The sequence below is a fragment of the Limanda limanda genome, chromosome 6, assembly GCF_963576545.1.
Source record: "Limanda limanda chromosome 6, fLimLim1.1, whole genome shotgun sequence".
Classification (NCBI taxonomy): domain Eukaryota; kingdom Metazoa; phylum Chordata; class Actinopteri; order Pleuronectiformes; family Pleuronectidae; genus Limanda; species Limanda limanda.
The window spans coordinates 30,492,840-30,517,839 of record NC_083641.1 but is presented as its reverse complement, the minus strand read 5'-3'; the positions used below and the strand labels follow the sequence as shown (position 1 = coordinate 30,517,839).

Here is a 25,000-nt window from a genome sequence, read left to right as displayed (position 1 = left end):
CGGACACTGCGCTGCCCCCTGCAGGCGCCTGCACACGTGTGTAACTGCACAGCTGCTCAGGCTCACGTGATTGTGTTCATGTTGTGCAGCGTCACCACAAAGATGATTGATCGCAATTCAACAAAAATGTGTGCGGACACAGAGGCTGAAATGAAATGAGTCCATGACTGTCTACGTCACCAGCTGCCCCCCCCCCCCGCCCTCACGACTCGCCTGCTCCAGATGTTAGCTGATAGCCAGCTAGCTAAAATCACTTATGTCTAATTTAATAAAAACAGAGGTTTTACGTTTTTGTAGCAGTTGTACTGTTTGATATTTGCCTGAGTCGAAGCCGCGTGTTCATTGATTCTTATCATCGTTACACTTCCATGTTTGTCGCCAAATTTGTCTAATTAACGCACAAAGAATCCTGGGATGATTTGCCCTGAAAGGACGGAAGCGACTGGACCTTCGACCAGCGGCTGCGTGGCAGGAAGTGGCAGCTGACGGGTCAACGTAGCAATATGTCGCCTGAATGGAATAGAGAGCGGTGTTGTCATGGTGATGTGGCGTTGTGTGTTTACACCACGTCACCGTGAACTCGGGCAGGTTCAGTTAGCAGCTGCTCCACCCGTCGGGTTCAGAGACATCAGCTCTCATCTGTTGACTGATGACTTCCTGGAGGTGTTTGTTTTACTCACCTGTTCCTGCAGCAGCCCACACTGTTTCAGTTTCCTCAGAAACTCCTCCCTCCACTTCCGGTGGGCGGGACTAACACCCACACTCTGCTCATCCTTGGAGCTGCGAGGCTCCTCCCACACCAACACGTAATCTGTCCAACAGGAGCACATCAGTCAGGGTGATGTCATCACTTCTGAAGCCCCCCCCCCCATCGTCCACTCACCGACTCGCGTCGCTCCGTCGCTGAACACATTCCGGTCCGGAGGCTGAACAGGTGCACTCTGGGAAATGAAAACCGAATCAGCAAAGGTCAAACGTTAGAAGTTCAGAGCGTTGTAAAGTTACTAAAGTGTAAAGTTACTAAAGTGTAAAGTTACTAAAGTGTAAAGTTACTAAAGTGTAAAGTTACTAAAGTGTTTACAGCAGCAGGTCAACGCTCACAGGAAGTGGTCATGAGTTAATCACACTGGACTTCCTGCTGCTTCATGTCTCCGCCCATGTTAATGACTCCGATGACAAACATCTACTGTTCTTCATCCGCTCAGTGTGACGTCCTCACACACTTCCTGTTTCCTGTTTCCTGTTTCCTGTTTCCTGCTGCTACATTGATGATGCTACGCTAATCTGTTACCATGGTGATGCTGCCATAGCTGTTGTCCTGCTTGGTTTCCATGACGATGAGGGTGGTGCTGTCCTCCATCTGAACCCCCCCCTTTCTCATGCTCCAGCTGCAGACCTACACACACACACACACAGACACACACACACACACACACACACACACACACACACACACACACACATACACACATACACAGTCACACACACACACACACACACACGCACACACACAGACGGTCACACAGTCACACACACACACACACACACACACACAGTACAATACAATCAATACAATATCAGCATCTTATTTCATACAAACATCATCCAACACAACATGTCCTGTAAAAATAACAATAATAATAAATATTATTATTATTAATATACATGTTAATTCACAAGTTTCTTGTTTTCATGTAAAGACTTGATATTTAACTTGTATTGAATTCTTTATGACACATATAATAACTCATAAAGGATGAAGACCTGGACCAGGTTCCTACCTGAAGACGGACGGAGCTCAGGTGAGGTTCAGGATCACTGCTCCACTCACTGTGTGTGTGTTTGTGTGTCTGCGTGTCTGTGTGTGTGTGTGAGTGTGAGGGAGGCATGACACTGCAGTAAGCTCCTCCCCCCAGGCGTGTCCTCTGCCGTCCAAACAAACATAAAACGATGAATTCATACAAGTGTGTGTGTTCAGAACTACAAATCTTATGTTTTGAAGGGGAGTTGACGGCAGAGCTTTTATTTTGATGGGCAGCAGACAACAGATCTTTTATTTTGAAAGGAGAGTAAACAACAAATCTTTTATTTTGAAAGGCAGCAAATGATAAAACTTTATTTTAAAGGTTAGTAGACAACAGATCTTTTATTTTGAAGGAAGATTTCTTATTTTGAAGAGCAACAGACAACAGATGTCTTATTTTTAAAGGGGTGCAAATTGAATAACTTTTAACTTTGAGGATAGCACATCACAGAACTTTTAACTTGAAGGGCAGCGGACGAAAGATCATTTATTTTGAAGGGCATCAGAACGAAGATCTCTTATTTTGAAGGAGAGCAGATGATAGAACCTTTATTTTGTAGGGCAGTAGACTACAAATCTTTTATTTTGAAAGGCAGCAGATGACAAAACCTTTCTTTGAATGTTAGCAGACAAAATATCTTTTATTGTGAAGGGCAGCAGACAACAGATACAAGCAGATGTTGTGAATCACTTCTCTTTAATGTTTCTCATGTTTCTGCAGCGTATGTAAACATCTGGGAAACATCTGCGTCCGACAGCAGCTGCTCTCTGATTGGCCAAGCAAGGACAGAGATGGAGGAAGAAGCTGAGTTTAATCTACATCAGATCTACAGTCGACTACTGTACACATACGTTACTATACAACTTTGATTCCTGAAGCACACACTCACACACACACACATATTACATGAAACTGTGTCAGGCCCTTGACCTTTGACCTCGGTCCAATATCCGGAGTAGATGCTGCTGTGTGTCTGCGTTGTTCTGCAAGTCCACCGACAAACACTCGCAAATAGACAAATCTCAGGTCTGCGTCGTTGTTACTGTTCTGGGACGTTTCATGTCGGGTTTGAAGTTGTCGTCCACACAGAGAGAAACAAAACATGTGACCTCTGACCTCACAACGTAAAACACACACACACATCTTTGGCAGGAAGCAGCTTCATCTTCTAGTACACAAAAAACAAAACACACACACACACACCTCCATATCTGAATAATCAGTTTGTGTCAGTGGGAGAACTTCAGGTGAACAGGCGAATAGCTCCACCTGCTGTCACAGTCAGGTACTGCAGTGAACAACCACACTAAAGGATCATGAAGGACTTTTAACTAATGTTTCACTTTTCTTTCAGTGAATAATCGTGTTTTTTACAGGTTCTGCTGTTTCCTGTCGCGGTTCTGATCACGTGACAGACGAGGCACATGACTGTTCAAAACAATAAAACTTCAGATAAAGAAATAAAACAAATTAATTGTAATTCGAGCCTCAAAACGCAATCACATCAGCAGCTGATTTACCCTCGTTTTTTTAAGGCGTTTTCTTACATTTCTAAGGCAACTTTCCAAATTCACGTCTTAATGTAGAATTTTAAGGCTGTTTCCTGTTCCTCACTGTTGTTGGCACAAACACAATAATTGCTGGTTACCATGACAACACCCAGACATTCCTACATCACCTACAATGAGAAACTAAAATACTTCAACTTTTTAATGATCTCATTGGAATTAAAGGCAAAAATAACTGTGACATTAAGAGATTTTGATTTTAACGAAGATTAACATGGAAAATGTAAATTCTCAAACCTCAAACCTTTAATCAACTTAGCAGTAACTGTATAAAGTGAACAGTAAAATATTATTATATTTCAACCCTATAATAGGCTATATAAAGAAAACACTATGTGTATTAAAAAGCTGAAACATTTTAATTTGGAACTGAAACGATTTAATAAGCCAAACAAATATTTTGAAGATGTTTGGTAAATGGTTCATGATTTTTAGTGTTGAGGACTTTTCGCTGTCGTCAGATGATCGTGTGAGTAACTGACTGAGACGTGTCTCCTTTACGTCCACACAACACATTAGCGTCTGTAGCTCAACATGCTAATGCACATGTTTACGTGTTTCCTGGTTGTGACCTCCGCTGCTAATCCTGTGACGTGGTAACGACCTTCAGCTCGTGGTCACGATGTAAAGTCGCGTGCGTTTGACATTCAGGTATTTCGGTTGTAGGAACACTGTTGCTTGGCAACATAAACATGGATGGTAACATTAACATGACTGTCTACAGACGCTAACAAGTTAGCAAGCTAGCAGATGCTGACAAAGTAAAAGAAATACTAAGCCATAAAGACGGAGTGAAAAGATGAGACTGATCAATTTCGATATTTTCTTCAGAAGTAATAAAATCTGTTTGATATTTTAAGAATTTTATTTTATATCATTATTGTTCTTTACTCCTGTTTCACTTTGACTGTTTCACACCTGGATCACACCTGGATCACACCTGGATCACACCTGGATCACACCTGGATCATGTTTCTGTTACTCTTGTCTTCACTCACCTGAGGTTTTTAATTTTTACACCTTAAAGTTTAAAATCAAGTTTCCGACTGAGACACGAGTTTGTGGATGGATGAGTTGTGATGTAACAGTGATGTCATCAGAGAGCGACAGAGAGAATCACAAAGACCTTTCACACGACAACACACTCACACACACAAACCAAAGCCCATTAATAATAATAATAATAATGGTGATGAAGCAGAAACCTTGTCGACCTTCATCTTCATCATCGTCATCAGTCCTCTGTGTCTCTTCATGTGATGTTCACTGAGTCTTTTATCTTCCAGACAGGAAGTCCGTCTGATCGTCTAATAAACAGTTTTCTAATATTTGTATGAAACTGAAGTAAACACCTGGAACGCTCCTAATGATCTAATGATCACCTGATCACCTGATCACCTGAGTTGATCAGGTGATCACCTCAGGTAACCCCCCCCCCCTTCAGTCTGTCTACCAGACCTCACAGCGCGTCCCCGGGTTCATGGGCGTCCCGGTGGGACAGCTGAAGTGGTGGCTGAAGTCCGGGGAGTTGGCGAGCGTCCCGATGACTCTGTATCTGGGGGGGCTGTGGGTGTCAGTCACCAGGCCCTCGTGAGCGCTCTCTGGTGTCCGAACTGAGCACCACACCTGAAACAGACACCAGAGACTTAGAACTGTGAGTTTCACTTCGGTGAGGAGCAGCACATGTGTTAATGTTTGGGCTCCTAGGAGTATATAGGACTAGATTAGATCAATAACCTAAAGGGACTGTTCACATAACACGCCTCCATATCTTCTTCTGTGATGTCACCAAGTGTCCACAAGCCCAGACATTCAAATTCGAAACAACATCATTTACACCGTGTTTGCATGTCCCGTGTCCCATGGTCCCTGAACGCACCGCGTCGGAAGAGACAAGCGAACGTTAAAGTGAAGACTTGGTGTAAATGACTTGTTTCACGTCAGGCACGTCCGGGTGAAGTACACAAGTGAACAGAGAAATATAAAAAGGCAATTGAATAACAAATTTAATTAAATAAAAAATGCAGTATGTACATTATATTCACCTTTTCACTGTAGTGGTTTGAAATGTTCTAAGTAAAGTGGAGTGGCACAGGAAGATTGAACGAGCTCGTAAAATCAGTTTTGTGCATAAGAAAAGTACATTAACACAAATGTGCAAAAAAGTTGACTGCTGGTTATTTGACTTATATCGTGATATATAAATCGACTGTCTAAAGAAAGTCTAAAGTTACATTTTATCACGTTCATGACAGAATCAAGTGACGATAAGAGTCAGTGTGAGTTTGATGTTTATGAACAGATCCTTGCAGGACGCGAAATTCTATTTTCTTTTACCTGAGCAAATCCCACAAAGAAGAGCTGGTCATTGGTCAGGTTGACGGCAGGAAGTATTTTCTCTTCTCCGTTTCTCTGGACCCACGACCGATAGGCCTGAAAAAACAGATATAGGAGAAGCCATGAAGTGAGGTTGTGTTTCACAGTCCGGGTGATTTGACGGCTTGTTGTTACGAACATGGTACGCAGCCTTCAGGCCGCCGTTGTCAGCGATGTTTTCTCCCAGCGTCTGTTTTCCGTTGACGTGTTCTCCGTTGACGGTGTAGCGGCTGTACTGCTCCACCATGCACTCCGTCCGCTGACGGAACGCCTCCACAGACGAGTTCTGCCACCACGGCCTCAGGTTTCCTTCTTTATTGTACTCGCGACCTGAAGCACAGATGGACGAGGACACATCTTGATGAAACTAACAAGATGTCACATCATATTCTGTCATATTCTGATCCTGATCAGCGTTCACGTGAGGATCCACAGACCGGAGCAAAGAGCAGGACTCACCCTGATCGTCGAAGGCGTGAGTGAGCTCGTGACCCATCACCACCCCGATTCCTCCGAAGTTCAGCGCCCTGAAAACACAACGTTCGTTAATGATGTGAAGAGGTTTCTGTAAAGACCTGAAGAGGAGCGAGACAGGAGTCATAGAGCCCCCTACAGGCTCAGGTGTTCATTACAGGCCAAATCTAAACAAACAACAACTTAAAGGGATAGTTAACCGATCATTATCTCCTCAGCACTACGCTGGAGGGGGGGGGGGTGAACCCTTGTGGAGTGTCAGGTGTAGCTTCATGCTTTTAGTCTGAACGGGCTCTGGAACCAGCGATGCTGCCGAGCGCCTGCACCGGAGCTGGAGTGCGTCCGGCGAGGTGGGAGGAGCTTCACAGACCACATCAGGATCAACTCTCCATGTGACTCCCGTGGTTTCAAGCTGAAGATGAACACTTGAGATGTTGTGTTTCTGTTGTTTTATTACATCTGAAGATTTGCTCACCAGTTCCTGCAGATGTGTTGGATTCTGCTGCTTCACTGTTTACACCTGAAGGACTCAACCCCCCCCCCCAGTGGTGAGGCGATAATGAGGGAATTTTATTGTTCGGTGAACTATCCCTTTAAATGAGTCGTAAACATAGAGCTCACAAGTATAGTTTGTGACGGTGGCCCACGGTTCATCCTCTGGAGATAAGCAACCTTCATCACAATCTGATGTTAGTGTGTCTGTGTGTGTGTGTGTGATGAAGCCCATCAGTCATCTTCGTTAATCAGGAACATATAAGATCACATGTGTCAAAGGTGAAGCGCAGACAGACGGGTGGTGGTGGGGGGAACAGACTTTGGGTGGTCGTGGGCGTAGAAAGGAGCTTGGAGGATCCCAGCCGGGAAGACGATCCCGTTCTTAGTGGACATGTAGTAGGCATTCACTGTGGGAGGAGTCATACTCCACCTGTGGGAGGAAACAAGAGGAGGAGCTCATTTAAAGTTCATTAAGCGGAACAAAGGATATCATTTCATCTCAGTCTTCAGAGTCTGAACACCCGGTGTGAACGGGTGTTCAGACTCTGTAGAGGAGTTCTGGGTCTGGATCAAACCGAACCAGGTTCTGTTGGTCTGCAGTGAAAACACTTTGTTGGACAGTTTGGACTTTTGGACCAATCACAGGAAGTAGAGACAGAAGAAGTAAATGAAGAGGAAGTATATTTGTGTCTCTCACTGGTCTTTGTTGGGGGTCTTCCTCAGCTGGTCGGCCATCACTCGCGCTGAGAAGTTGTTGAAGTTCAACATGTTCTGGAAGAAGCTGTCGTCTGACACATCGTACTGAAACACAACAAAGCTGGTATAAGACACGTGTGCAGAACAGCACCACCTCCTGGCTGCAGGTGAATATTACACCAGTTAAAACCAGTTGGAACTCACCCCATCATAAACGTCATCCAGCTCTTTTGGGTCCAAGATAAATTCTGGGAATCCGATCATATCGTAGATCGCATCTGCCTGAGGACGGAGCAGGAGACACAAGACTGCTCGTTATCTTCAATCCACCTGTCCTCTACCTGTCCTCTGCCTGTCCTCTACCTGTCCTCTGCCTGTCCTCTACCTGTCCTCTATCTGTCCTCTGCCTGTCCTCTACCTGTCCTCTGCCTGTCCTCTACCTGTCCTCTACCTGTACTCTGCCTGTCCTCTACCTGTCCTCTGCCTGTCCTCTACCTGTCCTCTGCCTGTCCTCTACCTGTCCTCTGCCTGTCCTCTGCCTGTCCTCTGCCTGTCCTCTACCTGTCCTCTGCCTGTCCTCTTCCTGTCCTCTGCCTGTCCTCTACCTGTCCTCTGCCTGTCCTCTGCCTGTCCTCTACCTGTCCTCTGCCTGTCCTCTGCCTGTCCTCTACCTGTCCTCTGCCTGTCCTCTACTTGTCCTCTACCTGTCCTCTGTCTGTCCTCTGCCTGTCCTCTGCCTGTCCTCTACCTGTCGTCTGTCTGTTATCTGCCTTGTCCTCTACCTGTCCTCTGCCTGTCCTCTACTTGTCCTCTACCTGTCCTCTGTCTGTCCTCTGCCTGTCCTCTGCCTGTCCTCTACCTGTCCTCTGTCTGTCCTCTGTCTGTCCTCTACCTGTCCTCTACCTGTCCTCTGCCTGTCCTCTACCTGTCCTCTGTCTGTCCTCTGCCTGTCCTCTACCTGTCCTCTGCCTGTCCTCTTCCTGTCCTCTGCCTGTCCTCTACCTGTCCTCTGCCTGTCCTCTACCTGTCCTCTGTCTGTCCTCTGCCTGTCCTCTGCCTGTCCTCTACCTGTCCTCTGTCTGTCCTCTGTCTGTCCTCTACCTGTCCTCTACCTGTCCTCTACCTGTCCTCTACCTGTCCTCTGCCTGTCCTCTACCTGTCCTCTACCTGTCCTCTGCCTTGTCCTCTACCTGTCCTCTACCTGTCCTCTGCCTGTCCTCTACCTGTCCTCTGCCTGTCCTCTGCCTGTCCTCTACCTGTCCTCTACCTGTCATCTGCCTTGTCCTCTACCTGTCCTCTGCCTGTCCTCTACCTGTCCTCTACCTGTCCTCTACCTGTCGTCTGTCTGTCCTCTGCCTGTCCTCTACCTGTCCTCTGCCTGTCCTCTACCTGTCCTCTACCTGTCCTCTACCTGTCCTCTACCTGTCGTCTGTCTGTCCTCTACCTGTCCTCTACCTGTCGTCTGTCTGTCCTCTGCCTGTCCTCTGTCTGTCCTCTGTCTGTCCTCTACCTGTCGTCTGTCTGTCCTCTACCTGTCCTCTGCCTGTCCTCTGTCTGTCCTCTGTCTGTCCTCTACCTGTCCTCTGCCTGTCCTCTACCTGTCCTCTACCTGTCCTCTACCTGTCGTCTGTCTGTCCTCTGTCTGTCTTCTGCCTGTCCTCTACCTGTCCTCTACCTGTCCTCTTCCTCTCTGCATGTACCTTTTCTTTTGCAGCCTGTCTGGTCTGGTCGTCCATCCAGATGAGTCGGTCCAGAGCGTCCTTGAACGCTGATCGGATCTCGTTGATCATCTCCTCAGCCTGAGACAGACAGATTGAGAGACAGACAGATTGAGAGACAGACAGGTGAACACACCTGTATCAGGTCCATGTGGACTAACCAGAGGACAGTCATTATGTCTGAGGTGTAAACCCGCGAATGACTCACGATCTCTTTGCTGTGTTTGTCGAACGTCGCCTTAACAAAGAGCGCTCCCAACGCGAAGCCCAGATTGTCGTCAGTGTACGCAATACAGGTCTGCCAGCGGGGGGTGCAGGACTACAGCAAACAGGTTACAACCAGTTACTGTCAGTTAGAACCAGTTAGAACCAGCTTAAATCAGATACAACCAGCCTGAACCAATTAGAACCAGTTACAGCAGATTTCATTTAAGAACAGTGACCAGCTGTTCCTTTTCTCATTGATTAGCTTCCTCAGCAGCACCACCAGGGGGCAGTAGTATCTACCTTCTTGGTTCCATAGAGACTCTCCAGCAGTTTGTCCTGAGCGTTCTCGAAGCGCTGATCCAGACTGGCCGCGCTCTTCTGGACCAGCGTCCACATCATGTAGTTATTCAACACGCTGGAGGGAAAGACATCTTCATTTAGCCTGTTAGCATGCTAACATTAGCTGATTCACAGCTGAGGTTGATGGGAGTTTCTTTAGCTCTGCATGTGTCAAATAAATATTGGACGAATAAAAAAGTGACCTGATGGTGGCGCTAGGTGAACCAAATACAAATAACAGCATCCAGCTAGCTTGTTTTATATGTAGTTGTTTATAATGCGAACCACAGACTGTAAAAAAAGACATGACACCTCCCACAAGTGAAACCATCTGCATCTGTTTTTATTGCCCCCTGTTGGTTGGCTCCAGTAATGGTGATAAGCCCCTCCTCCTCCCTGTTAGCAGATGGGACATGGACAAAACTAAAGAATAAAAGTAGAATAAATGTTTTTCAAAGATGGCTTCTGTTGAGAGCATGTAGGGGCGGGGCCTTGATACCACGGCCCCACCCCTCGATCCCTGCTAGAGAGACTCTGAATGTAAATTATGTCATCACCACAAGATGGCAGCGTATGTATCTGAGATATTTTAGCTTCATTTCTGGGGAGGTGGAGACGAGTTGCGTCTTTATTTACAGTCGATGGTTGGGAGCAGATGCAGGTTTGTAAATATATATAATATAAATATATATAATGAGTTTCTACATGACAGTGGACAGAGTGTGTGTAGGTTGTCGGCGTCGGACCTGCGGTCAGTCTTGTTGATGAGCTCGGACACGTGCTGGACAAACTCTCTGGTGTTCAGGACGACCGGTTCAGTGTCGTTCAGCTCCAGAGGAGACAGAGCGGAGGACAGGAAGTCCAACCAATCCACCGCCGGCGCCAGGAGCTGAGAGACAACAGGACAACACGGGGTCAGTCTCATCTAAAGACCCATCAGCCTCGGCTGCTGCGGCTGTGGAGAAAGAACCAATCAGCTTAGAGTTCAGAGAGCAGAGCCTGAATCACGACATCCAGCACCGGAGCGACTGAATGATCCAGAACCAATCGTAGAAATTGTGACTTAGTCCATCTGTGACTGCACCACCCGGGTGGGACACGCTGAGATGAAAAACAAACCTCTGACAGCTGCTTCACCTAAAAAAACAAAACACTTCAACATGTCCGACCATAAAGTCCAATTAGTAACTATGGCAACAGGAGCTTTCATTCCTGTGACAGACGAACTCATCGGTTGAACGAAAGGTTAACGACTGGTTAACGACTGGTTAACGACTGGTTAACGACTGGTTAACGACTAGTTAACGACTGGTTAACGACTGGTTAACAACTGGTTAACGACTAGTTAACGACTAGTTAACGACTGGTTAACGACTAGTTAACGACTGGTTAACGACTGGTTAACGACTGGTTAACGACTGGTTAACGACTAGTTAACGACTGGTTAACGACTGGTTCATCCGGAGTGGAAACAACAAGAAAACTTTATTCATAAACATCGTCCTGACACACAGAGGGTCAACTCCAGCAGGGGGCGCCAAAGTAACTGGAGTAAAATAAATCACTGGTGGTAGAGAGTCTGTACATCACTGTAATAAATGTTAGATGTGATAAAAACACAAATATTAATTAACTTATAATAGAATACAGCATCCTGCATTAAAAAGGTTATTTGCGTAAAGAATACAAAAGTATCAGCATCAAAATGGTGTTTGTTATGAATGAATAACCTAAATAATACGAATGAAAGAAGAAGAGATTAAATGAGAAATAAAAACACTGGTGACTTAATATAATATATTCTATTTTCAACAGAATCCACCGACTCCGTGTTCAGCTAGGGGGCGCTGTGAGCAGCTGACACAGTGTCAGCGGAGGGCTCTTTGTTTTGTTTAGTCGCTCTACTGTAGCACAAGACAAGAGAAGAAGAAGGTGAGGACGTGTCTCTGCGACTCCTTCAGGTCCTGTTATCTAACAGCACATAGCAACAGCTCATAGCAACAGTTACCATGGTGACCCCAGAAGCATCTGCAGCCCTGAAGGACAGAGACGGATCCAGTGCAGCACCACATCAGTGACGGACAGATACAAAGAGACAGAGACACAGACAGACAGACAGACAGACGGACAGACGGACAGACGGACAGACGGACAGACGGACAGACGGACAGACGGACAGACGGACAGACGGACAGACGGACAGACGGACAGACGGACAGACGGACAGACGGACAGACGGACAGACGGACAGACGGACAGACGGACAGACGGACAGAGGGACAGACGGACAGACAGACAGACAGACAGACAGACAGACAGACAGACAGACAGACAGACAGACAGACAGACAGACAGACAGACAGACAGACAGACAGACAGACAGACAGACAGACAGACAGACAGACAGACAGACAGACAGACAGACAGACAGAGATGGACAGAGACAGATGGACAGACAGAGATGGACAGAGAGAGACAGACAGACAGACAGACAGAGATGGACAGACAGACAGACAGACAGACAGACAGACAGACAGACAGACAGACAGACAGACAGACAGACAGACAGACAGACAGACACACAGACACACAGACACACAGACACACAGACACACAGACAGAGACAGACAGACAGAGAGACAGAGATGGACAGACAGACAGACACACAGACAGACAGAGAGACAGAGATGGACAGACAGACAGACAGACAGACAGACAGACAGACAGACAGACAGACAGACAGACAGACAGACAGACAGACAGACAGACAGACAGACAGACAGACAGACAGACAGACAGACAGACAGAGATGGACAGACAGACAGACACACAGACACACAGACAGACAGACAGACAGAGACAGACAGACAGAGATGGACAGACAGACAGACAGACAGACAGACAGACAGACAGACAGACAGACAGACAGACAGACAGACAGACAGACAGACAGACAGATAGACAGACAGACAGACAGACAGACAGACAGACAGACAGAGATGGACAGACAGACAGACAGACAGACAGACAGACAGACAGAAGACAGACAGACAGACAGACAGACAGACAGACAGACAGACAGACAGACAGACAGACAGACAGACAGACAGACAGACAGACAGACAGACAGACAGACAGACAGACAGACAGACAGACAGACAGAGAGACAGACAGACAGACAGACAGACACAGCGTCTCAGTGGGTCCCCTCAGGCGTCCACCTCACCTGTAGTTCTGCGATGGTCACCTTGTGGTACATCTTCTCGTCGTCTCGTTTCTGGTCCTGTGGGACGGTGATGTTGGCGAGCGCCGTCTCAAAGTCCAGAATCTGCTGCATCTGAATGTGGGTGGAGCTCCTCTCCCCACCCAGAAGTATCCCCAGCTCCACCATGTACTCCAGGTACGCCACCAGCACCTGGCAGCAGCAGGGGGCGCCAGAGCAAAGACACAATTAAACACTACTACTTATATTACTAGTCGCCAACCCGTCGATCTCGCAGTCTTCACTGTCGATCCCCGAACTCTCTGGACTCCCTTGAAAAGGTTGGTGATCGCTGACTTATATGAAGTGAGTTTAACAATCTAAATAAACACCTAAAGAATTCTTACCTTCTCATTGGCCGTCTTGTTGAGGTAATAGTCCCTGGATGGAAGGGAAAGCCCTGATTGGTCGACCTGCGGAGGAGGAGGTGGTGACGCTGCGTCACTAACATTTAATTAACGTCTGGTCCATGTCACATCTGCTAACATGGAGGAGGGGGAGGAGTAACTGAGCTGTGTGATGGTCTCGCCTCTGCTCTGACGGTCCAGTTCATCTGAGACAGTTTTAAGATTTGACTTGGTGTCACCTGGTTCTGCTACAGAGTCGGGGGGCAGGGTCGGGGGTCGGGGGCGGGGCGTCTGGGCGTGGCTTACCTGGATGACGTTGCTGTTGGAGTTTTTGGGATCGGCGCCGACTCCAACGCTGAAGAAAGGCAGAGCTCTGTATGGACCAGAAACCACCTTCAGGACCTCCATGAAGTTGTCCTTCTCCCAGGGACCCGTCATGTTCCAGCCCCCGATCTGAGGAGACAAGTCCCACAGGACGATGTGATCATCTACTGTACCTGTGTCCGTCCTGGGAGACGGATCCTCACATGTGTCTCTCTGAGGTTTCTACGTGTCTTCACCTGTTAAAAGTGTTTTAGTAGTTTGTCCTGACTCTTGTTGAGGGTGAAGGACAGAGGACGTCTCACCATGTTAAAGACTATGAGACAAACTGTGATTGGTGAATGTGGGCTGTACAAATAGAATTAGATTGATTGATTGATTGATGTCCCAGTTCCTGTGAACCACATCTGAACCCGTCAGTGGCTCGTTAGTCCGTTAACTTCATGAAGCCTGAAAACTAGATCTCATGAGGGATGCGGTTACCACGGCGATGAGGCCATGAACTGGTTACCTTGGCGATGAGGTCAATGAGAGGCTGAGCTCCCAGCTCCTCGATCCTCTGGGTGTTGAGACACGACAAGTAGTACGACTGAGTCTTCCTCTCCGCCTCGCTGCTGCCGTTAAACGTCCCGTTCTCTGGGGACACAACCACCACACGTCAGGACAGGTGGAGGACAGACATAGGACAGGTGGAGGAGAGGTGGAGGAAAGGTGGAGGACAGGCGGAGGACAGACAGAGGACAGACAGAGGAGAGACAGAGGACAGACAGAGGAGAGGTGGAGGACAGGTGGAGGACAGGTGGAGGACAGACAGAGGACAGGTGAGGGACTGACAGAGAACAGACAGAGGACAAACAGAGGAGAGGTGAAGGAAAGGTGGAGGACAGGTGGAGGACAGACAGAGGACAGGTGGAGGAAAGGTGGAGGACAGACAGAGGACAGGTGGAGGACAGACAGAGGACAGACAGAAGACAGGTGGAGGACAGGTTGAGGACAGACAGAGGACAGGTGGAGGACAGGTGGAGGACAGACAGAAGACAAGTGGAGGACAGACAGAGGAGAGGTGAAGGACAGGTGTTAGAAAAGTGATGGACAGGTTTTCACCCACCTGTCCTCTCCCACCTGTCCTCTCCCACCAGTCCCCACCCACCTGTCCCCACCCACCTGTCCCCACCCGTCAGTCCCCACCCACCTGTCCACACCCTTCAGCCCCCACCCACCAGTCCCCACCCGTCAGTCCCCACCCACCTGTCCCCACCCTTCAGTCCCCACCCGTCAGTCCCCACCCACCTGTCCCCACCCACCAGTCCCCACCCGTCAGTCCCCACCCACCTGTCCCCACCCGTCAGTCCCCACCCACCAGTCCCCACCCGTCAGTCCCCACCCGTCAGTCCCCACCCGTCAGTCCCCACTTGTCAGTCCCCACCCGTCAGTCCCCACCCACCTGTCCCCACCCCCCTGTCCCCACACACCTGTCCCCACCCGTCAGTCCCCACCCGTCAGTCCCCACCCCCCTGTCCCCACCCCCCTGTCCCCACCCTTCAGTCCCCACCCGTCAGTCCCCACCCACCTGTCCCCACCCACCTGTCCCCACCCTTCAGTCCCCACCCGTCAGTCCCCACCCACCTGTCCCCACCCACCTGTCCCCACCCACCTGTCCCCACCCACCTGTCCCCACCCGTCAGTCCCCACCCGTCAGTCCCCACCCACCTGTCCCCACCCACCTGTCCCCGTCCCCCTGTCTTACCCAGCAGGTGTTTGAGCAGCGCCTGGTTCTGCTCCGTGATGCTGTTGAAGGTCGACCAGCGCGAGCGTCCGTCCGGCAGCGGGTTCTTCCTCATCCAGCCTCCGCAGGAGAACTGGTAGAAGTCCTGACACGGGTCCACGCCGCGGTCCATCGCCTCCACGATCTGACTGGCTACTGTGACGCACACCTCCGACAGGCAGAGGCCACGCCCACTGTCTGCACAGCATCATGGGAGAGACACATGGACACATCACTTCCTCTGGTCACTGCAACAGAAGCAGCTCATCAGTTCATTTGTGTTATTATATAGATTCCACTGTTCTATTCAAGAGAAAGGAGAGAGGAGGCAGAGAAGGAGGTGTAGAGGAGGAGAGGAGGAGGAGAGGAGAGAGGAGGCAGAGGAGGAGGTGTAGAGGAGGAGGTGTAGAGGAGGAGGAGAGGAGGAGAGGAGGAGGTGTAGAGGAGGAGAGGAGGAGAGGAGGAGGTGTAGAGGAGGAGAGGAGGAGAGGAGGAGGTGTAGAGGAGGAGAGGAGGAGGAGAGGAGAGAGGAGGCAGAGAAGGAGGTGTAGAGGAGGAGGTGTAGAGGAGGAGGAGAGGAGAGAGGAGGCGGAGAAGGAGGTGTAGAGGAGGAGAGGAGGACGAGAGGAGAGAGGAGGCAGAGAAGGAGGTGTAGAGGAGGAGAGGAGGAGGAGAGGAGAGAGGAGGCAGAGAAGGAGGTGTAGAGGAGGAGAGGAGGAGGAGAGGAGGAGGAGAGAGGAGGCAGAGAAGGAGGTGTAGAGGAGGAGAGGAGGAGGAGAGGAGGAGGAGAGGAGAGAGGAGGAGGAGAAGGAGGTGTAGAGGAGGAGAGGAGGAGGACAGGAGAGAGGAGGCAGAGAAGGAGGTGTAGAGGAGGAGAGGAGGAGGAGAGGAGAGAGGAGAGGAGAGAGGAGGCAGAGAAGGAGGTGTAGAGGAGGAGAGGAGGAGGAAAGGAGGAGGAGAGAGAGAGGAGGCAGAGAAGGAGGTGTAGAGGAGGAAGGAGGAGGAGAGGAGAGAGGAGGCAGAGAAGGAGGTGTAGAGGAGGAGAGGAGGAGGAGAGGAGAGAGGAGGCAGAGAAGGAGGTGTAGAGGAGGAGAGGAGGAGGAGAGGAGAGAGGAGAGGAGAGATGAGGCAGAGAAGGAAGGGGAACAAAAGGAAAAGAGACAAAGAGAAGGAAGGGATGGGCGGAGGGGGAGGAAAGGAGGAGGCGGAGAAGGAAGTAGAGAGGTGGAGAAGGTTAAACTGGGGAAGGAAGGGAAGGCAAGAAATGTAGGGAGGAGGAGAGGAGGAGGAGAGGAGGAGAGGAGGAGGAGAGGAGGAGAGAAGGAGAGGAGGAGGAGAGGAGGAGAGGAGGAGAGGAGGAGAGGAGGAGAGGAGGAGGTGTAGAGGAGGAGAGGAGGAGGTGTAGAGAGGAGGGAGGAGGAGGGGAGGAGGTGTAGAGGAGGAGAGGAGGAGAGGAGGAGAGGAGGAGAGGAGGAGAGGAGGAGGTGTAGAGGAGGAGGTGTAGAGGAGGAGAGGAGGAGGTGTAGAGGAGGAGAGGAGGAGAGGAGGAGAGGAGGAGAGGAGGAGAGGAGGAGGTGTAGAGGAGGAGAGGAGGAGAGGAGGAGAGGAGGAGAGGAGGAGGGGAGGAGGTGTAGAGGAGGAGAGGAGGAGGTGTAGAGGAGGAGAGGGAGGAGGAGAGGAGGAAGAGGAGGAGAGGAGGAGAGGAGGAGAGGAGGAGAGGAGGAGGTGTAGAGGAGGAGAGGAGGAGGAGAGGAGGAGAGGAGGAGAGAGAAGAGGAGAAGAGGAGAAGGTGTAGAGGAGGAGGAGGGAGGAGGAGAGGAGGAGAGGAGGGGAGAGGAGGGGAGAGAGGAGGAGGAGAGGAGGAGAGGAGAGAGGAGGAGAGGAGGAGGAGGAGAGGAGGAGAGGAGGAGAGAGAGGAGAGGAGGAGAGGTGTAGTGGAGAGGAGGAGAGGAGGAGGAGAGGAAGGAGGAGGAAGAGGAGGGAGGAGGAGAAGAGAGGAGGTAGAGGAGGAGAGGAGAGAGGAGGAGAGGAGGAGAGGAGAAAGAGGAGAGGAGGAGAGGAGGGAGAGGAGAGGAGGAGAGGAGGAGAGGAGGAGAGGAGGAGGAGGAGGTGTAGAGGAGGAGAGGAGGAGAGGGGAGGAGAGGAGGAGAGGAGGAGAGGAGGAGAGGAGGAGAGGAGGAGGGTAGAGGAAGAGGAGGAGGAGAGGAGGGAGGAGAGGGGAGAGAGGAGGAGAGGAGGTGTAGAGGCGGAGAAGAGGAGGAGAGGAGGAGGTGTAGAGGAGGAGAGAGGAGGAGAGGAGGAGAGGAGGAGGAGGAGGAGAAGCGACCCTTCCTCCCCCCACAAAATACGATCAGAGCAAGGAGAGCAGCCAATAGGAGCAGAGAGAGAAGAAGCTCCAGCTGTGTCCTCCGGCTGAGGACGTCCACACCTGTCTTCCTGAATCCCACCTGAGAGACAGACAGGTGAAGAGAGAGAGAGAGAGAGAGAGAGAGAGAGAGAGAGAGAGAGAGAGAGAGAGAGAGAGAGAGAGAGAGAGAGTCTGAATGAAGAGCAGGACAACAGCTGAAGCCGAGCGTTAACATTTATTTATTTGAGCGTTTAGAGAAACAGCTTTAAAACTTCACATGAAACCAATTCATTAATAAGCAGAGGAAAAAGTGAATATATTAATGAGCAGCATTATGTTTCAACCAGGGCCAGGACCAGGACCAGGACCAGGACCAGGACCAGGACCAGGGCCAGGACCAGGACCAGGACCAGGACCAGGACCAGGGCCAGGACCAGGACCTGGACCAGGTCCAGGACCAGGACCAGGACATGGACCAGGGCCAGGACCAGGACCTGGACCAGGGCCAGGACCAGGACCAGGACCAGGACCAGGGCCAGGGCCAGGGCCAAGGCCAGGACCAGGACCAGGACCAGGGCCAGGGCCAGGACCAGGACCAGGACCAGGACCAGGACCAGGACCAGGGCCAGGGCCAGGACCAGGGCCAGGGCCAAGGCCAGGACCAGGACCAGGACCAGGACCAGGACCAGGGCCAGGGCCAGGACCAGGACCAGGACCAGGGCCAGGACCAGGACCAGGGCCAGGGCCAGGGCCAGGACCAGGACCAGGGCCAGGGCCAAGGCCAGGACCAGGACCAGGACCAGGACCAGGACCAGGGCCAGGGCCAGGACCAGGACCAGGACCAGGACCAGGACCAGGACCAGGGCCAGGGCCAGGACCAGGACCTGGACCTGGACCTGGACCAGGACCAGGACCAGGACAGACACACACTGTCTACTGCGTTCACTGACCTCCACTCTGTCAGGAGACGAGGCCTCAGCTGGAGAGTCCGACACATCGTCCTCATCAAAGGTAGCTCGCTTATAGCTGGACATCTGCAGGACAGACAGACAGACAGACAGACAGACAGACAGACAGACAGACAGACAGACAGACAGACAGAGGGAGAGAGACAGACAGACAGACAGACAGACAGAGGGACAGACAGACAGACAGAGGGACAGACAGAGGGACAGACAGAGGGACAGACAGAGGGACAGACAGACAGACAGACAGACAGACAGACAGACAGACAGACAGACAGACAGACAGACAGACAGACAGACAGACAGACAGACAGACAGACAGACAGACAGACAGACAGACAGACAGACAGACAGACAGACAGACAGACAGAGGGACAGACAGACAGACAGGAAGAGAGTCAGTAAGATCCACACTAACACAGATGAATGAAGCTTCAGGATCTAATCTGCAGCCTCATCAACAGTTTAGTTCCTGAAATAGAAATCACATCGTTGGTTCTCTGAACAGAGATCATAACAATCATATCAGATCATAACAATCATATCAGATCATAACAATCAGCCTGTCTGTTACAATCGAATATTATATTATATAGCTGGTATACATTATAGAGATTTAAATTAAAGTCCGGCGGCACAAATGTGCAAAAAGACATTTTCATGAAAAAGAATAGAAAAACAGTGCTACACTTATTTTACATTATGATTTCTATCAAAAGAGGAAAAGAAGCAGCGTCGGATCATGGGAGTTGTTCTCTTCACAACTATTAAAATCTCCCAGCAGCTCAGACTGGAGTTATGATCACAGATGAAGTAAACTTTTATTCACGTGAAGCAACAAACGTATTTAACAAAAAAACTACTGAGCAACTGTCCGAGTGATTTCCCTTCGTACGTGAGAGGAACACAGCTCTCTGTAAAACTGAACTCATGTCAATAAAAGGTGAAAATAAAATGTCCTGTTACCTTGAATGAATCGTGTGTTTCTGTGTTTGAACTCTAACATGTTAACACATACAACTCTGTGAATGAGTTTGTGTTCCTGCATCCGTCTCAGCGTGAGCAGATACTCAACTGTGATCAAATAAATCTCCACTTCCTGTGTTTACACTGGCCTCCTCTCTCTCTGCAGGTCAGGGTCTCTCGCCCAGTGTGTGGTGGAGATATAAACAGAGCAGCTCCACCCTGCAGAGAAACTCTCTCTCTCCCTCTCTCTCTCTCTCTCTCTCTCTCTCTCTCTCTCTCTCTCTCTCTCTCTCTCTCTCTCTCTCTCTCTCTCTCTCTCTCTCTCTCTCTCTCCCTCTCTCCCTCTCTCTCTCTTGCTCTCTCTCTGCAGCAGCATCGTCTCCCCACGACAACGCCGCCTCGCTGCTTGTGGTTGCCGTGGAGACCCCGGCGGTGCAGAGGGCGCAGCCACTAATGCTGCTGAAGCTGTTAGCGTCATAACGATCTGTCCAGTTTATGGACTTTAAAGATTTCCCCTCAGTTCTAATAAAGGAACTCATATATTATATTTCATTATTATTTCATGTCAACACACAAACGTCGAGTCAGAGATTCCAATTCTGAAAATGGTCCGAGTGAAAACGAGACCATCGAGTCACCGATGAGTCAGAACTATACACTGTGATGATTGACAGCTGAGACTCACTCCTGATTGGTGGAGGACATGTTTCATGGGACTTTGACACCACAGCTCCAGTCCACAGAGATTGGGACTCCTGTGGTACCGGAGGCTGCAGATTCAGGACCACATTTCTGGGAGAAGTTTTAGTGACAACGCCACCTAGTGTTACTATGTTGTTCAATCAGGGACAATATTAGCAAGACAATGCAGATGATGAGAATATAAGCACTGAAAATTCCATCTTTTAGAGGGAAGTAGCATCACTTTCCAACCAGAGAACCTCCATGTGTCCATCACTGTGAAACACCTCGTGTCCATGTGTCCTCTGTGTCCATGTGTCCTCTGGGTTCATGTGTCCTCTGTGTCCATGTGTCCTCTGTGTCCATGTGTCCTCTGTGTCCATGTGTCCATCACTGTTAAACACCTCGTGTCCATGTGTCCTCTGGGTTCATGTGTGCACAAAACTAAAGGTCGTACAATTCCATCTGTTTTTACCTGAAAATTATTAAGAAATTAATAAACTATCGTTAATTGTACAAATGTCCCAACATGCAACTCTCTAGTTGTATAGTTGTAATAGTACTTGTGTAGAATAAACTTAAAAATGATATGAAGTTAGTTCCTCTGCAGGAACATAAAATGATCACAACTGAACAGACAGCAAAGCATAGTGGCAGAGCTCAGGAGAGAGTCTGAGAGTGTCCCACTGTGGACGGGACTGGGTTCTGTCCCACTGTGGACAGGACTGGGTTCTGTCCCACAGTGGACGGGACTGGGTTCTGTCCCACAGTGGACGGGACTGGGTTCTGTCCCACTGTGGACGGGACTGGGTTCTGTCCCACTGTGGGACGGGACTGGGTTCTGTCCCACTGTGGACAGGACTGGGTTCTGTCCCACTGTGGACGGGACTGGGTTCTGTCCCACTGTGGGAGAGGACTGGGTTCTGTCCCACTGTGGACAGGACTGGGTTCTGTCCCACTGTGGGAGAGGACTGGGTTCTGTCCCACTGTGGACGGGACTGGGTTCTGTCCCACTGTGGACGGGACTGGGTTCTGTCCCACTGTGGGAGAGGACTGGGTTCTGTCCCACAGTGGGACAGGACTGGGTTCTGTCCCACAGTGGGAGAGGACTGGGTTCTGTCCCACTGTGGACAGGCCTGGGTTCTGTCCCACTGTGGACGGGACTTGGTTCTGTCCCACTGTGGACAGGACTGGGTTCTGTCCACAGTGGACAGGACTGGGTTCTGTCCCTCTGTGGACGGGACTGGGTTCTGTCCCTCTGTGGACGGGACTGGGTTCTGTCCCTCTGTGGACGGGACTGGGTTCTGTCCACAGTGGGACTGTCCCACAGTGGGAGAGGACTGGGTTCTGTCCCACTGTGGACAGGCCTGGGTTCTGTCCCACAGTGGACAGGACTGGGTTCTGTCCACAGTGGACGGGACTGGGTTCTGTCCACAGTGGACAGGACTGGGTTCTGTCCCACAGTGGACAGGACTGGGTTCTGTCCACAGTGGACGGGACTGGGTTCTGTCCACAGTGGACAGGACTGGGTTCTGTCCACAGTGGACAGGACTGGGTTCTGTCCCACAGTGGACAGGACTGGGTTCTGTCCACAGTGGACGGGACTGGGTTCTGTCCACAGTGGACAGGACTGGGTTCTGTCCCACTGTGGACAGGACTGGGTTCTGTCCCTGTCCCTCTTCACAGAGAAGCTTAGTGTGTGAACCCGGTCTCAGATCAGTCTCAGTGACAGGAGGGTGGACTCGTCTTCCTGTCCGTCCTCTGAGTCTCTGTCCAGCAGGAAACTGGAGGTTTCCAACTGTTTCCTTCCTCAACACCCTGGAACCTGCCTGCCCCCCCGCCTGTCTCCCTGCTCTCCCTGCTCTCTCCCCCCCGGCCTCAGCCCCTGTCTCTCTGCCGCCTCTGTTCTCTTTAATTGATGACGCACACAGACAGGGAGAGAGGGGCGAGTGGGGTTGCTAGGAGACGAGAGAGTGTGTTATATCTCTCTGTAGAGGGTGATGTCACAGAGTGTGTGTGTGTGTGTGTGTGTGTGTGTGTGTGTGTGTGTGTGTGTGTGTGTGTGTGTGTGTGTCTGTGTGTGTGTGTGCGTGTGCGTGTGCGTGTGTGTGTGAAATTAGATAATGTGTGTGAATCATCTCCATTCAGCTCTAATGGAGTTCACTGCAGCTTATATAACATCTGTCTTTTGTCCCCTCACAGCCTCCGTACATTAAACACGGAGCTCAGACACAAACACTCAGTAAATCAGCTGCTTCTCCTCAACAACACAACCAGTGTAGCGCTACAACAGGGACACAGGGAAACAAAAGAAAAACACATTTGTGTCTCTTCAGTGAAGTGGGCACTCGAAGAGAAAGGTTCTGTTCCCTCTGATGAGAACTGTGTGGACATAACACAGTGAAGACACAAAGGGGACAACTAGAGAAAGGACACACTCAACAGATACAGCCGTGTGCTTAAGTCTTTGTTGTCATTGAACTTCTCCTTATCGAGTTCTCTGTGGATTTGGCTCGATCAGTCCGGGTCTCATTCACTAACATGGACTTGGTTTATGACCTGTACTGCAGTCAGCCACCAGGGGGCGATCAACACTCTTTGGCCCAGCTGGCTGAAGGCTAGTGGAGATAAGTTCTGTTCGGTCGGTTCAACGGGACGACGGCATCGACCCGCCGGTCTCACATCTCAGGAAACACTGTGGTGTCAAGGTCCCGCCCACACACGCTCTGAACCAATCAGGAGTCAGTGACAGATGTCAATCATCACGTCTCAGCCTGTTTTCATATCATCAAATAACTGATTCACACGGATCAGAAACATGAACAAACATCAGAGAAGAACTGAAACCACACAAACATCTTTAAACATCATTAACGTCTACTAACGTGTGTGTGTGTGTGTGTGTGTGTGTGTGTGTGTGTGTGTGTGTGTGTGTGTGTGTGTGTGTGTGTGTGTGTGTCTGCAGCGTCACTGAGCGCGTGCAGACACTCGTGTCGCCTCATATCAACCTTTGTGTTTAACGTCCAACACACAGCGAGAGGAGACGAGACAACATCTACACACATGTTGTGAAGGTTCCTCACACACAGAGACAACCACAGCAGAACAAACACAGGAGAACCTGCAGCAGAACCACAGCAACAACACAAACATCTCACTGTTCTCAGACCTGAACTGAAGACCTGGCGTGTTCCTGACGTGTTCCTGACGTGTTCCTGGCGTGTTCCTGGCGTGTTGCTGGCGTGTTCCTGACGTGTTCATCTCTGAGTTACTCTGAACAACATCATCTTTGTGTGTTTGTGTTACATCACATTCTTACATTTTTGTTTTAAAACCTAAAAAATCTCCGCCCACACAAACACACCTGAAGTCACAGGTCACGTGACCGTTCACCTACACTGGTCATGTGGTGTAAACAGGAAGTAGATCGTCTCCTCTGCAGCTGGTTGCTTAGTAACAGAAACTCCTCTAAAGGTGGAGCAGGGACTACGAGGTGGAAGTGTTACTGACAGGAAGTGTCACTGACAGGAAGTGCTACTGACAGGAAGGGCTACTGACAGGAAGGGCTACTGACAGGAAGTGTTACTGACAGGAAGTGCTACTGACAGGAAGTGTTACTGACAGGAAGTGCTACTGACAGGAAGTGTTACTGACAGGAAGTGTTACTGACAGGAAGTGCTACTGACAGGAAGTGCTACTGACAGGAAGTGCTACTGACAGGAAGGGTTACTGACAGGAAGTGTTACTGACAGGAAGTGCTACTGACAGGAAGTGTTACTGACAGGAAGTGCTACTGACAGGAAGTGTTACTGACAGGAAGTGTTACTGACAGGAAGTGCTACTGACAGGAAGTGCTACTGACAGGAAGTGCTACTGACAGGAAGGGTTACTGACAGGAAGTGTTACTGACAGGAAGTGCTACTGACAGGAAGTGCTACTGACAGGAAGTGTTACTGACAGGAAGTGCTACTGACAGGAAGTGTCACTGACAGGAAGTGCTACTGACAGGAAGTGTTACTGACAGGAAGTGCTACTGACAGGAAGTGCTACTGACAGGAAGGGCTACTGACAGGAAGTGTAACTGACAGGAACTGTTACTGACAGGAAGTGCTACTGACAGGAAGTGTCACTGACAGGAAGTGTCACTGACAGGAAGTGCTACTGACAGGAAGTGCCACTGACAGGAAGTGCCACTGACAGGAAGTGTTACTGACAGGAAGTGCTACTGACAGGAAGTGTCACTGACAGGAAGTGTCACTGACAGGAAGTGCCACTGACAGGAAGTGCCACTGACAGGAAGTGCGTGCCACTGACAGGAAGTGTCACTGACAGGAAGTGCTACTGACAGGAAGTGCTACTGACAGGAAGTGCTACTGACAGGAAGGGCTACTGACAGGAAGTGCCACTGACAGGAAGTGTCACTGACAGGAAGTGCTACTGACAGGAAGGGCTACTGACAGGAAGTGTTACTGACAGGAAGTGCTACTGACTGGAAGGGCTACTGACAGGAAGTGTCACTGACAGGAAGTGTCACTGACAGGAAGTGCTACTGACAGGAAGTGTCACTGACAGGAAGTGTCACTGACAGGAAGTGCTACTGACAGGAAGTGTCACTGACAGGAAGTGTTACTGACAGGAAGTGTTAGCAACGCTTTGTGTTCACGCTGC

The 25,000-nt window shown here is 50.1% G+C and overlaps 2 protein-coding genes across 2 annotated transcripts in view; both read right to left on the bottom strand.

Moving 5' to 3' along the window:
* The window catches only part of ano7 (anoctamin 7), a 10,260-nt gene extending 8,879 nt beyond the window's left edge, over nt 1-1,381 (bottom strand). The window contains exons 1-3 of the mRNA XM_061072645.1: nt 1,292-1,381; nt 884-941; nt 681-811 (exon numbers count right to left, since the gene is read on the bottom strand). Of these exons, the coding sequence (XP_060928628.1) occupies nt 681-811; nt 884-941; nt 1,292-1,381 (279 nt within the window). The remainder of the gene's footprint in view (nt 1-680; nt 812-883; nt 942-1,291) is intronic.
* Nucleotides 1,382-4,810: 3,429 nt separating this feature from the next.
* ece2b (endothelin converting enzyme 2b) overlaps nt 4,811-25,000 on the bottom strand; it is a 21,801-nt gene continuing 1,611 nt past the window's right edge. The window contains 18 exon segments of the mRNA XM_061073890.1: nt 4,811-4,999; nt 5,711-5,806; nt 5,889-6,079; nt 6,209-6,276; nt 7,038-7,148; nt 7,416-7,519; nt 7,619-7,696; nt 9,115-9,213; nt 9,341-9,451; nt 9,640-9,754; nt 10,425-10,567; nt 12,905-13,093; nt 13,288-13,353; nt 13,594-13,740; nt 14,120-14,244; nt 15,356-15,608; nt 17,722-17,820; nt 18,671-18,754. Coding sequence (XP_060929873.1) covers nt 4,823-4,999; nt 5,711-5,806; nt 5,889-6,079; nt 6,209-6,276; nt 7,038-7,148; nt 7,416-7,519; nt 7,619-7,696; nt 9,115-9,213; nt 9,341-9,451; nt 9,640-9,754; nt 10,425-10,567; nt 12,905-13,093; nt 13,288-13,353; nt 13,594-13,740; nt 14,120-14,244; nt 15,356-15,608; nt 17,722-17,820; nt 18,671-18,754 — 2,256 coding nt within the window. The 3' untranslated portion in view covers nt 4,811-4,822.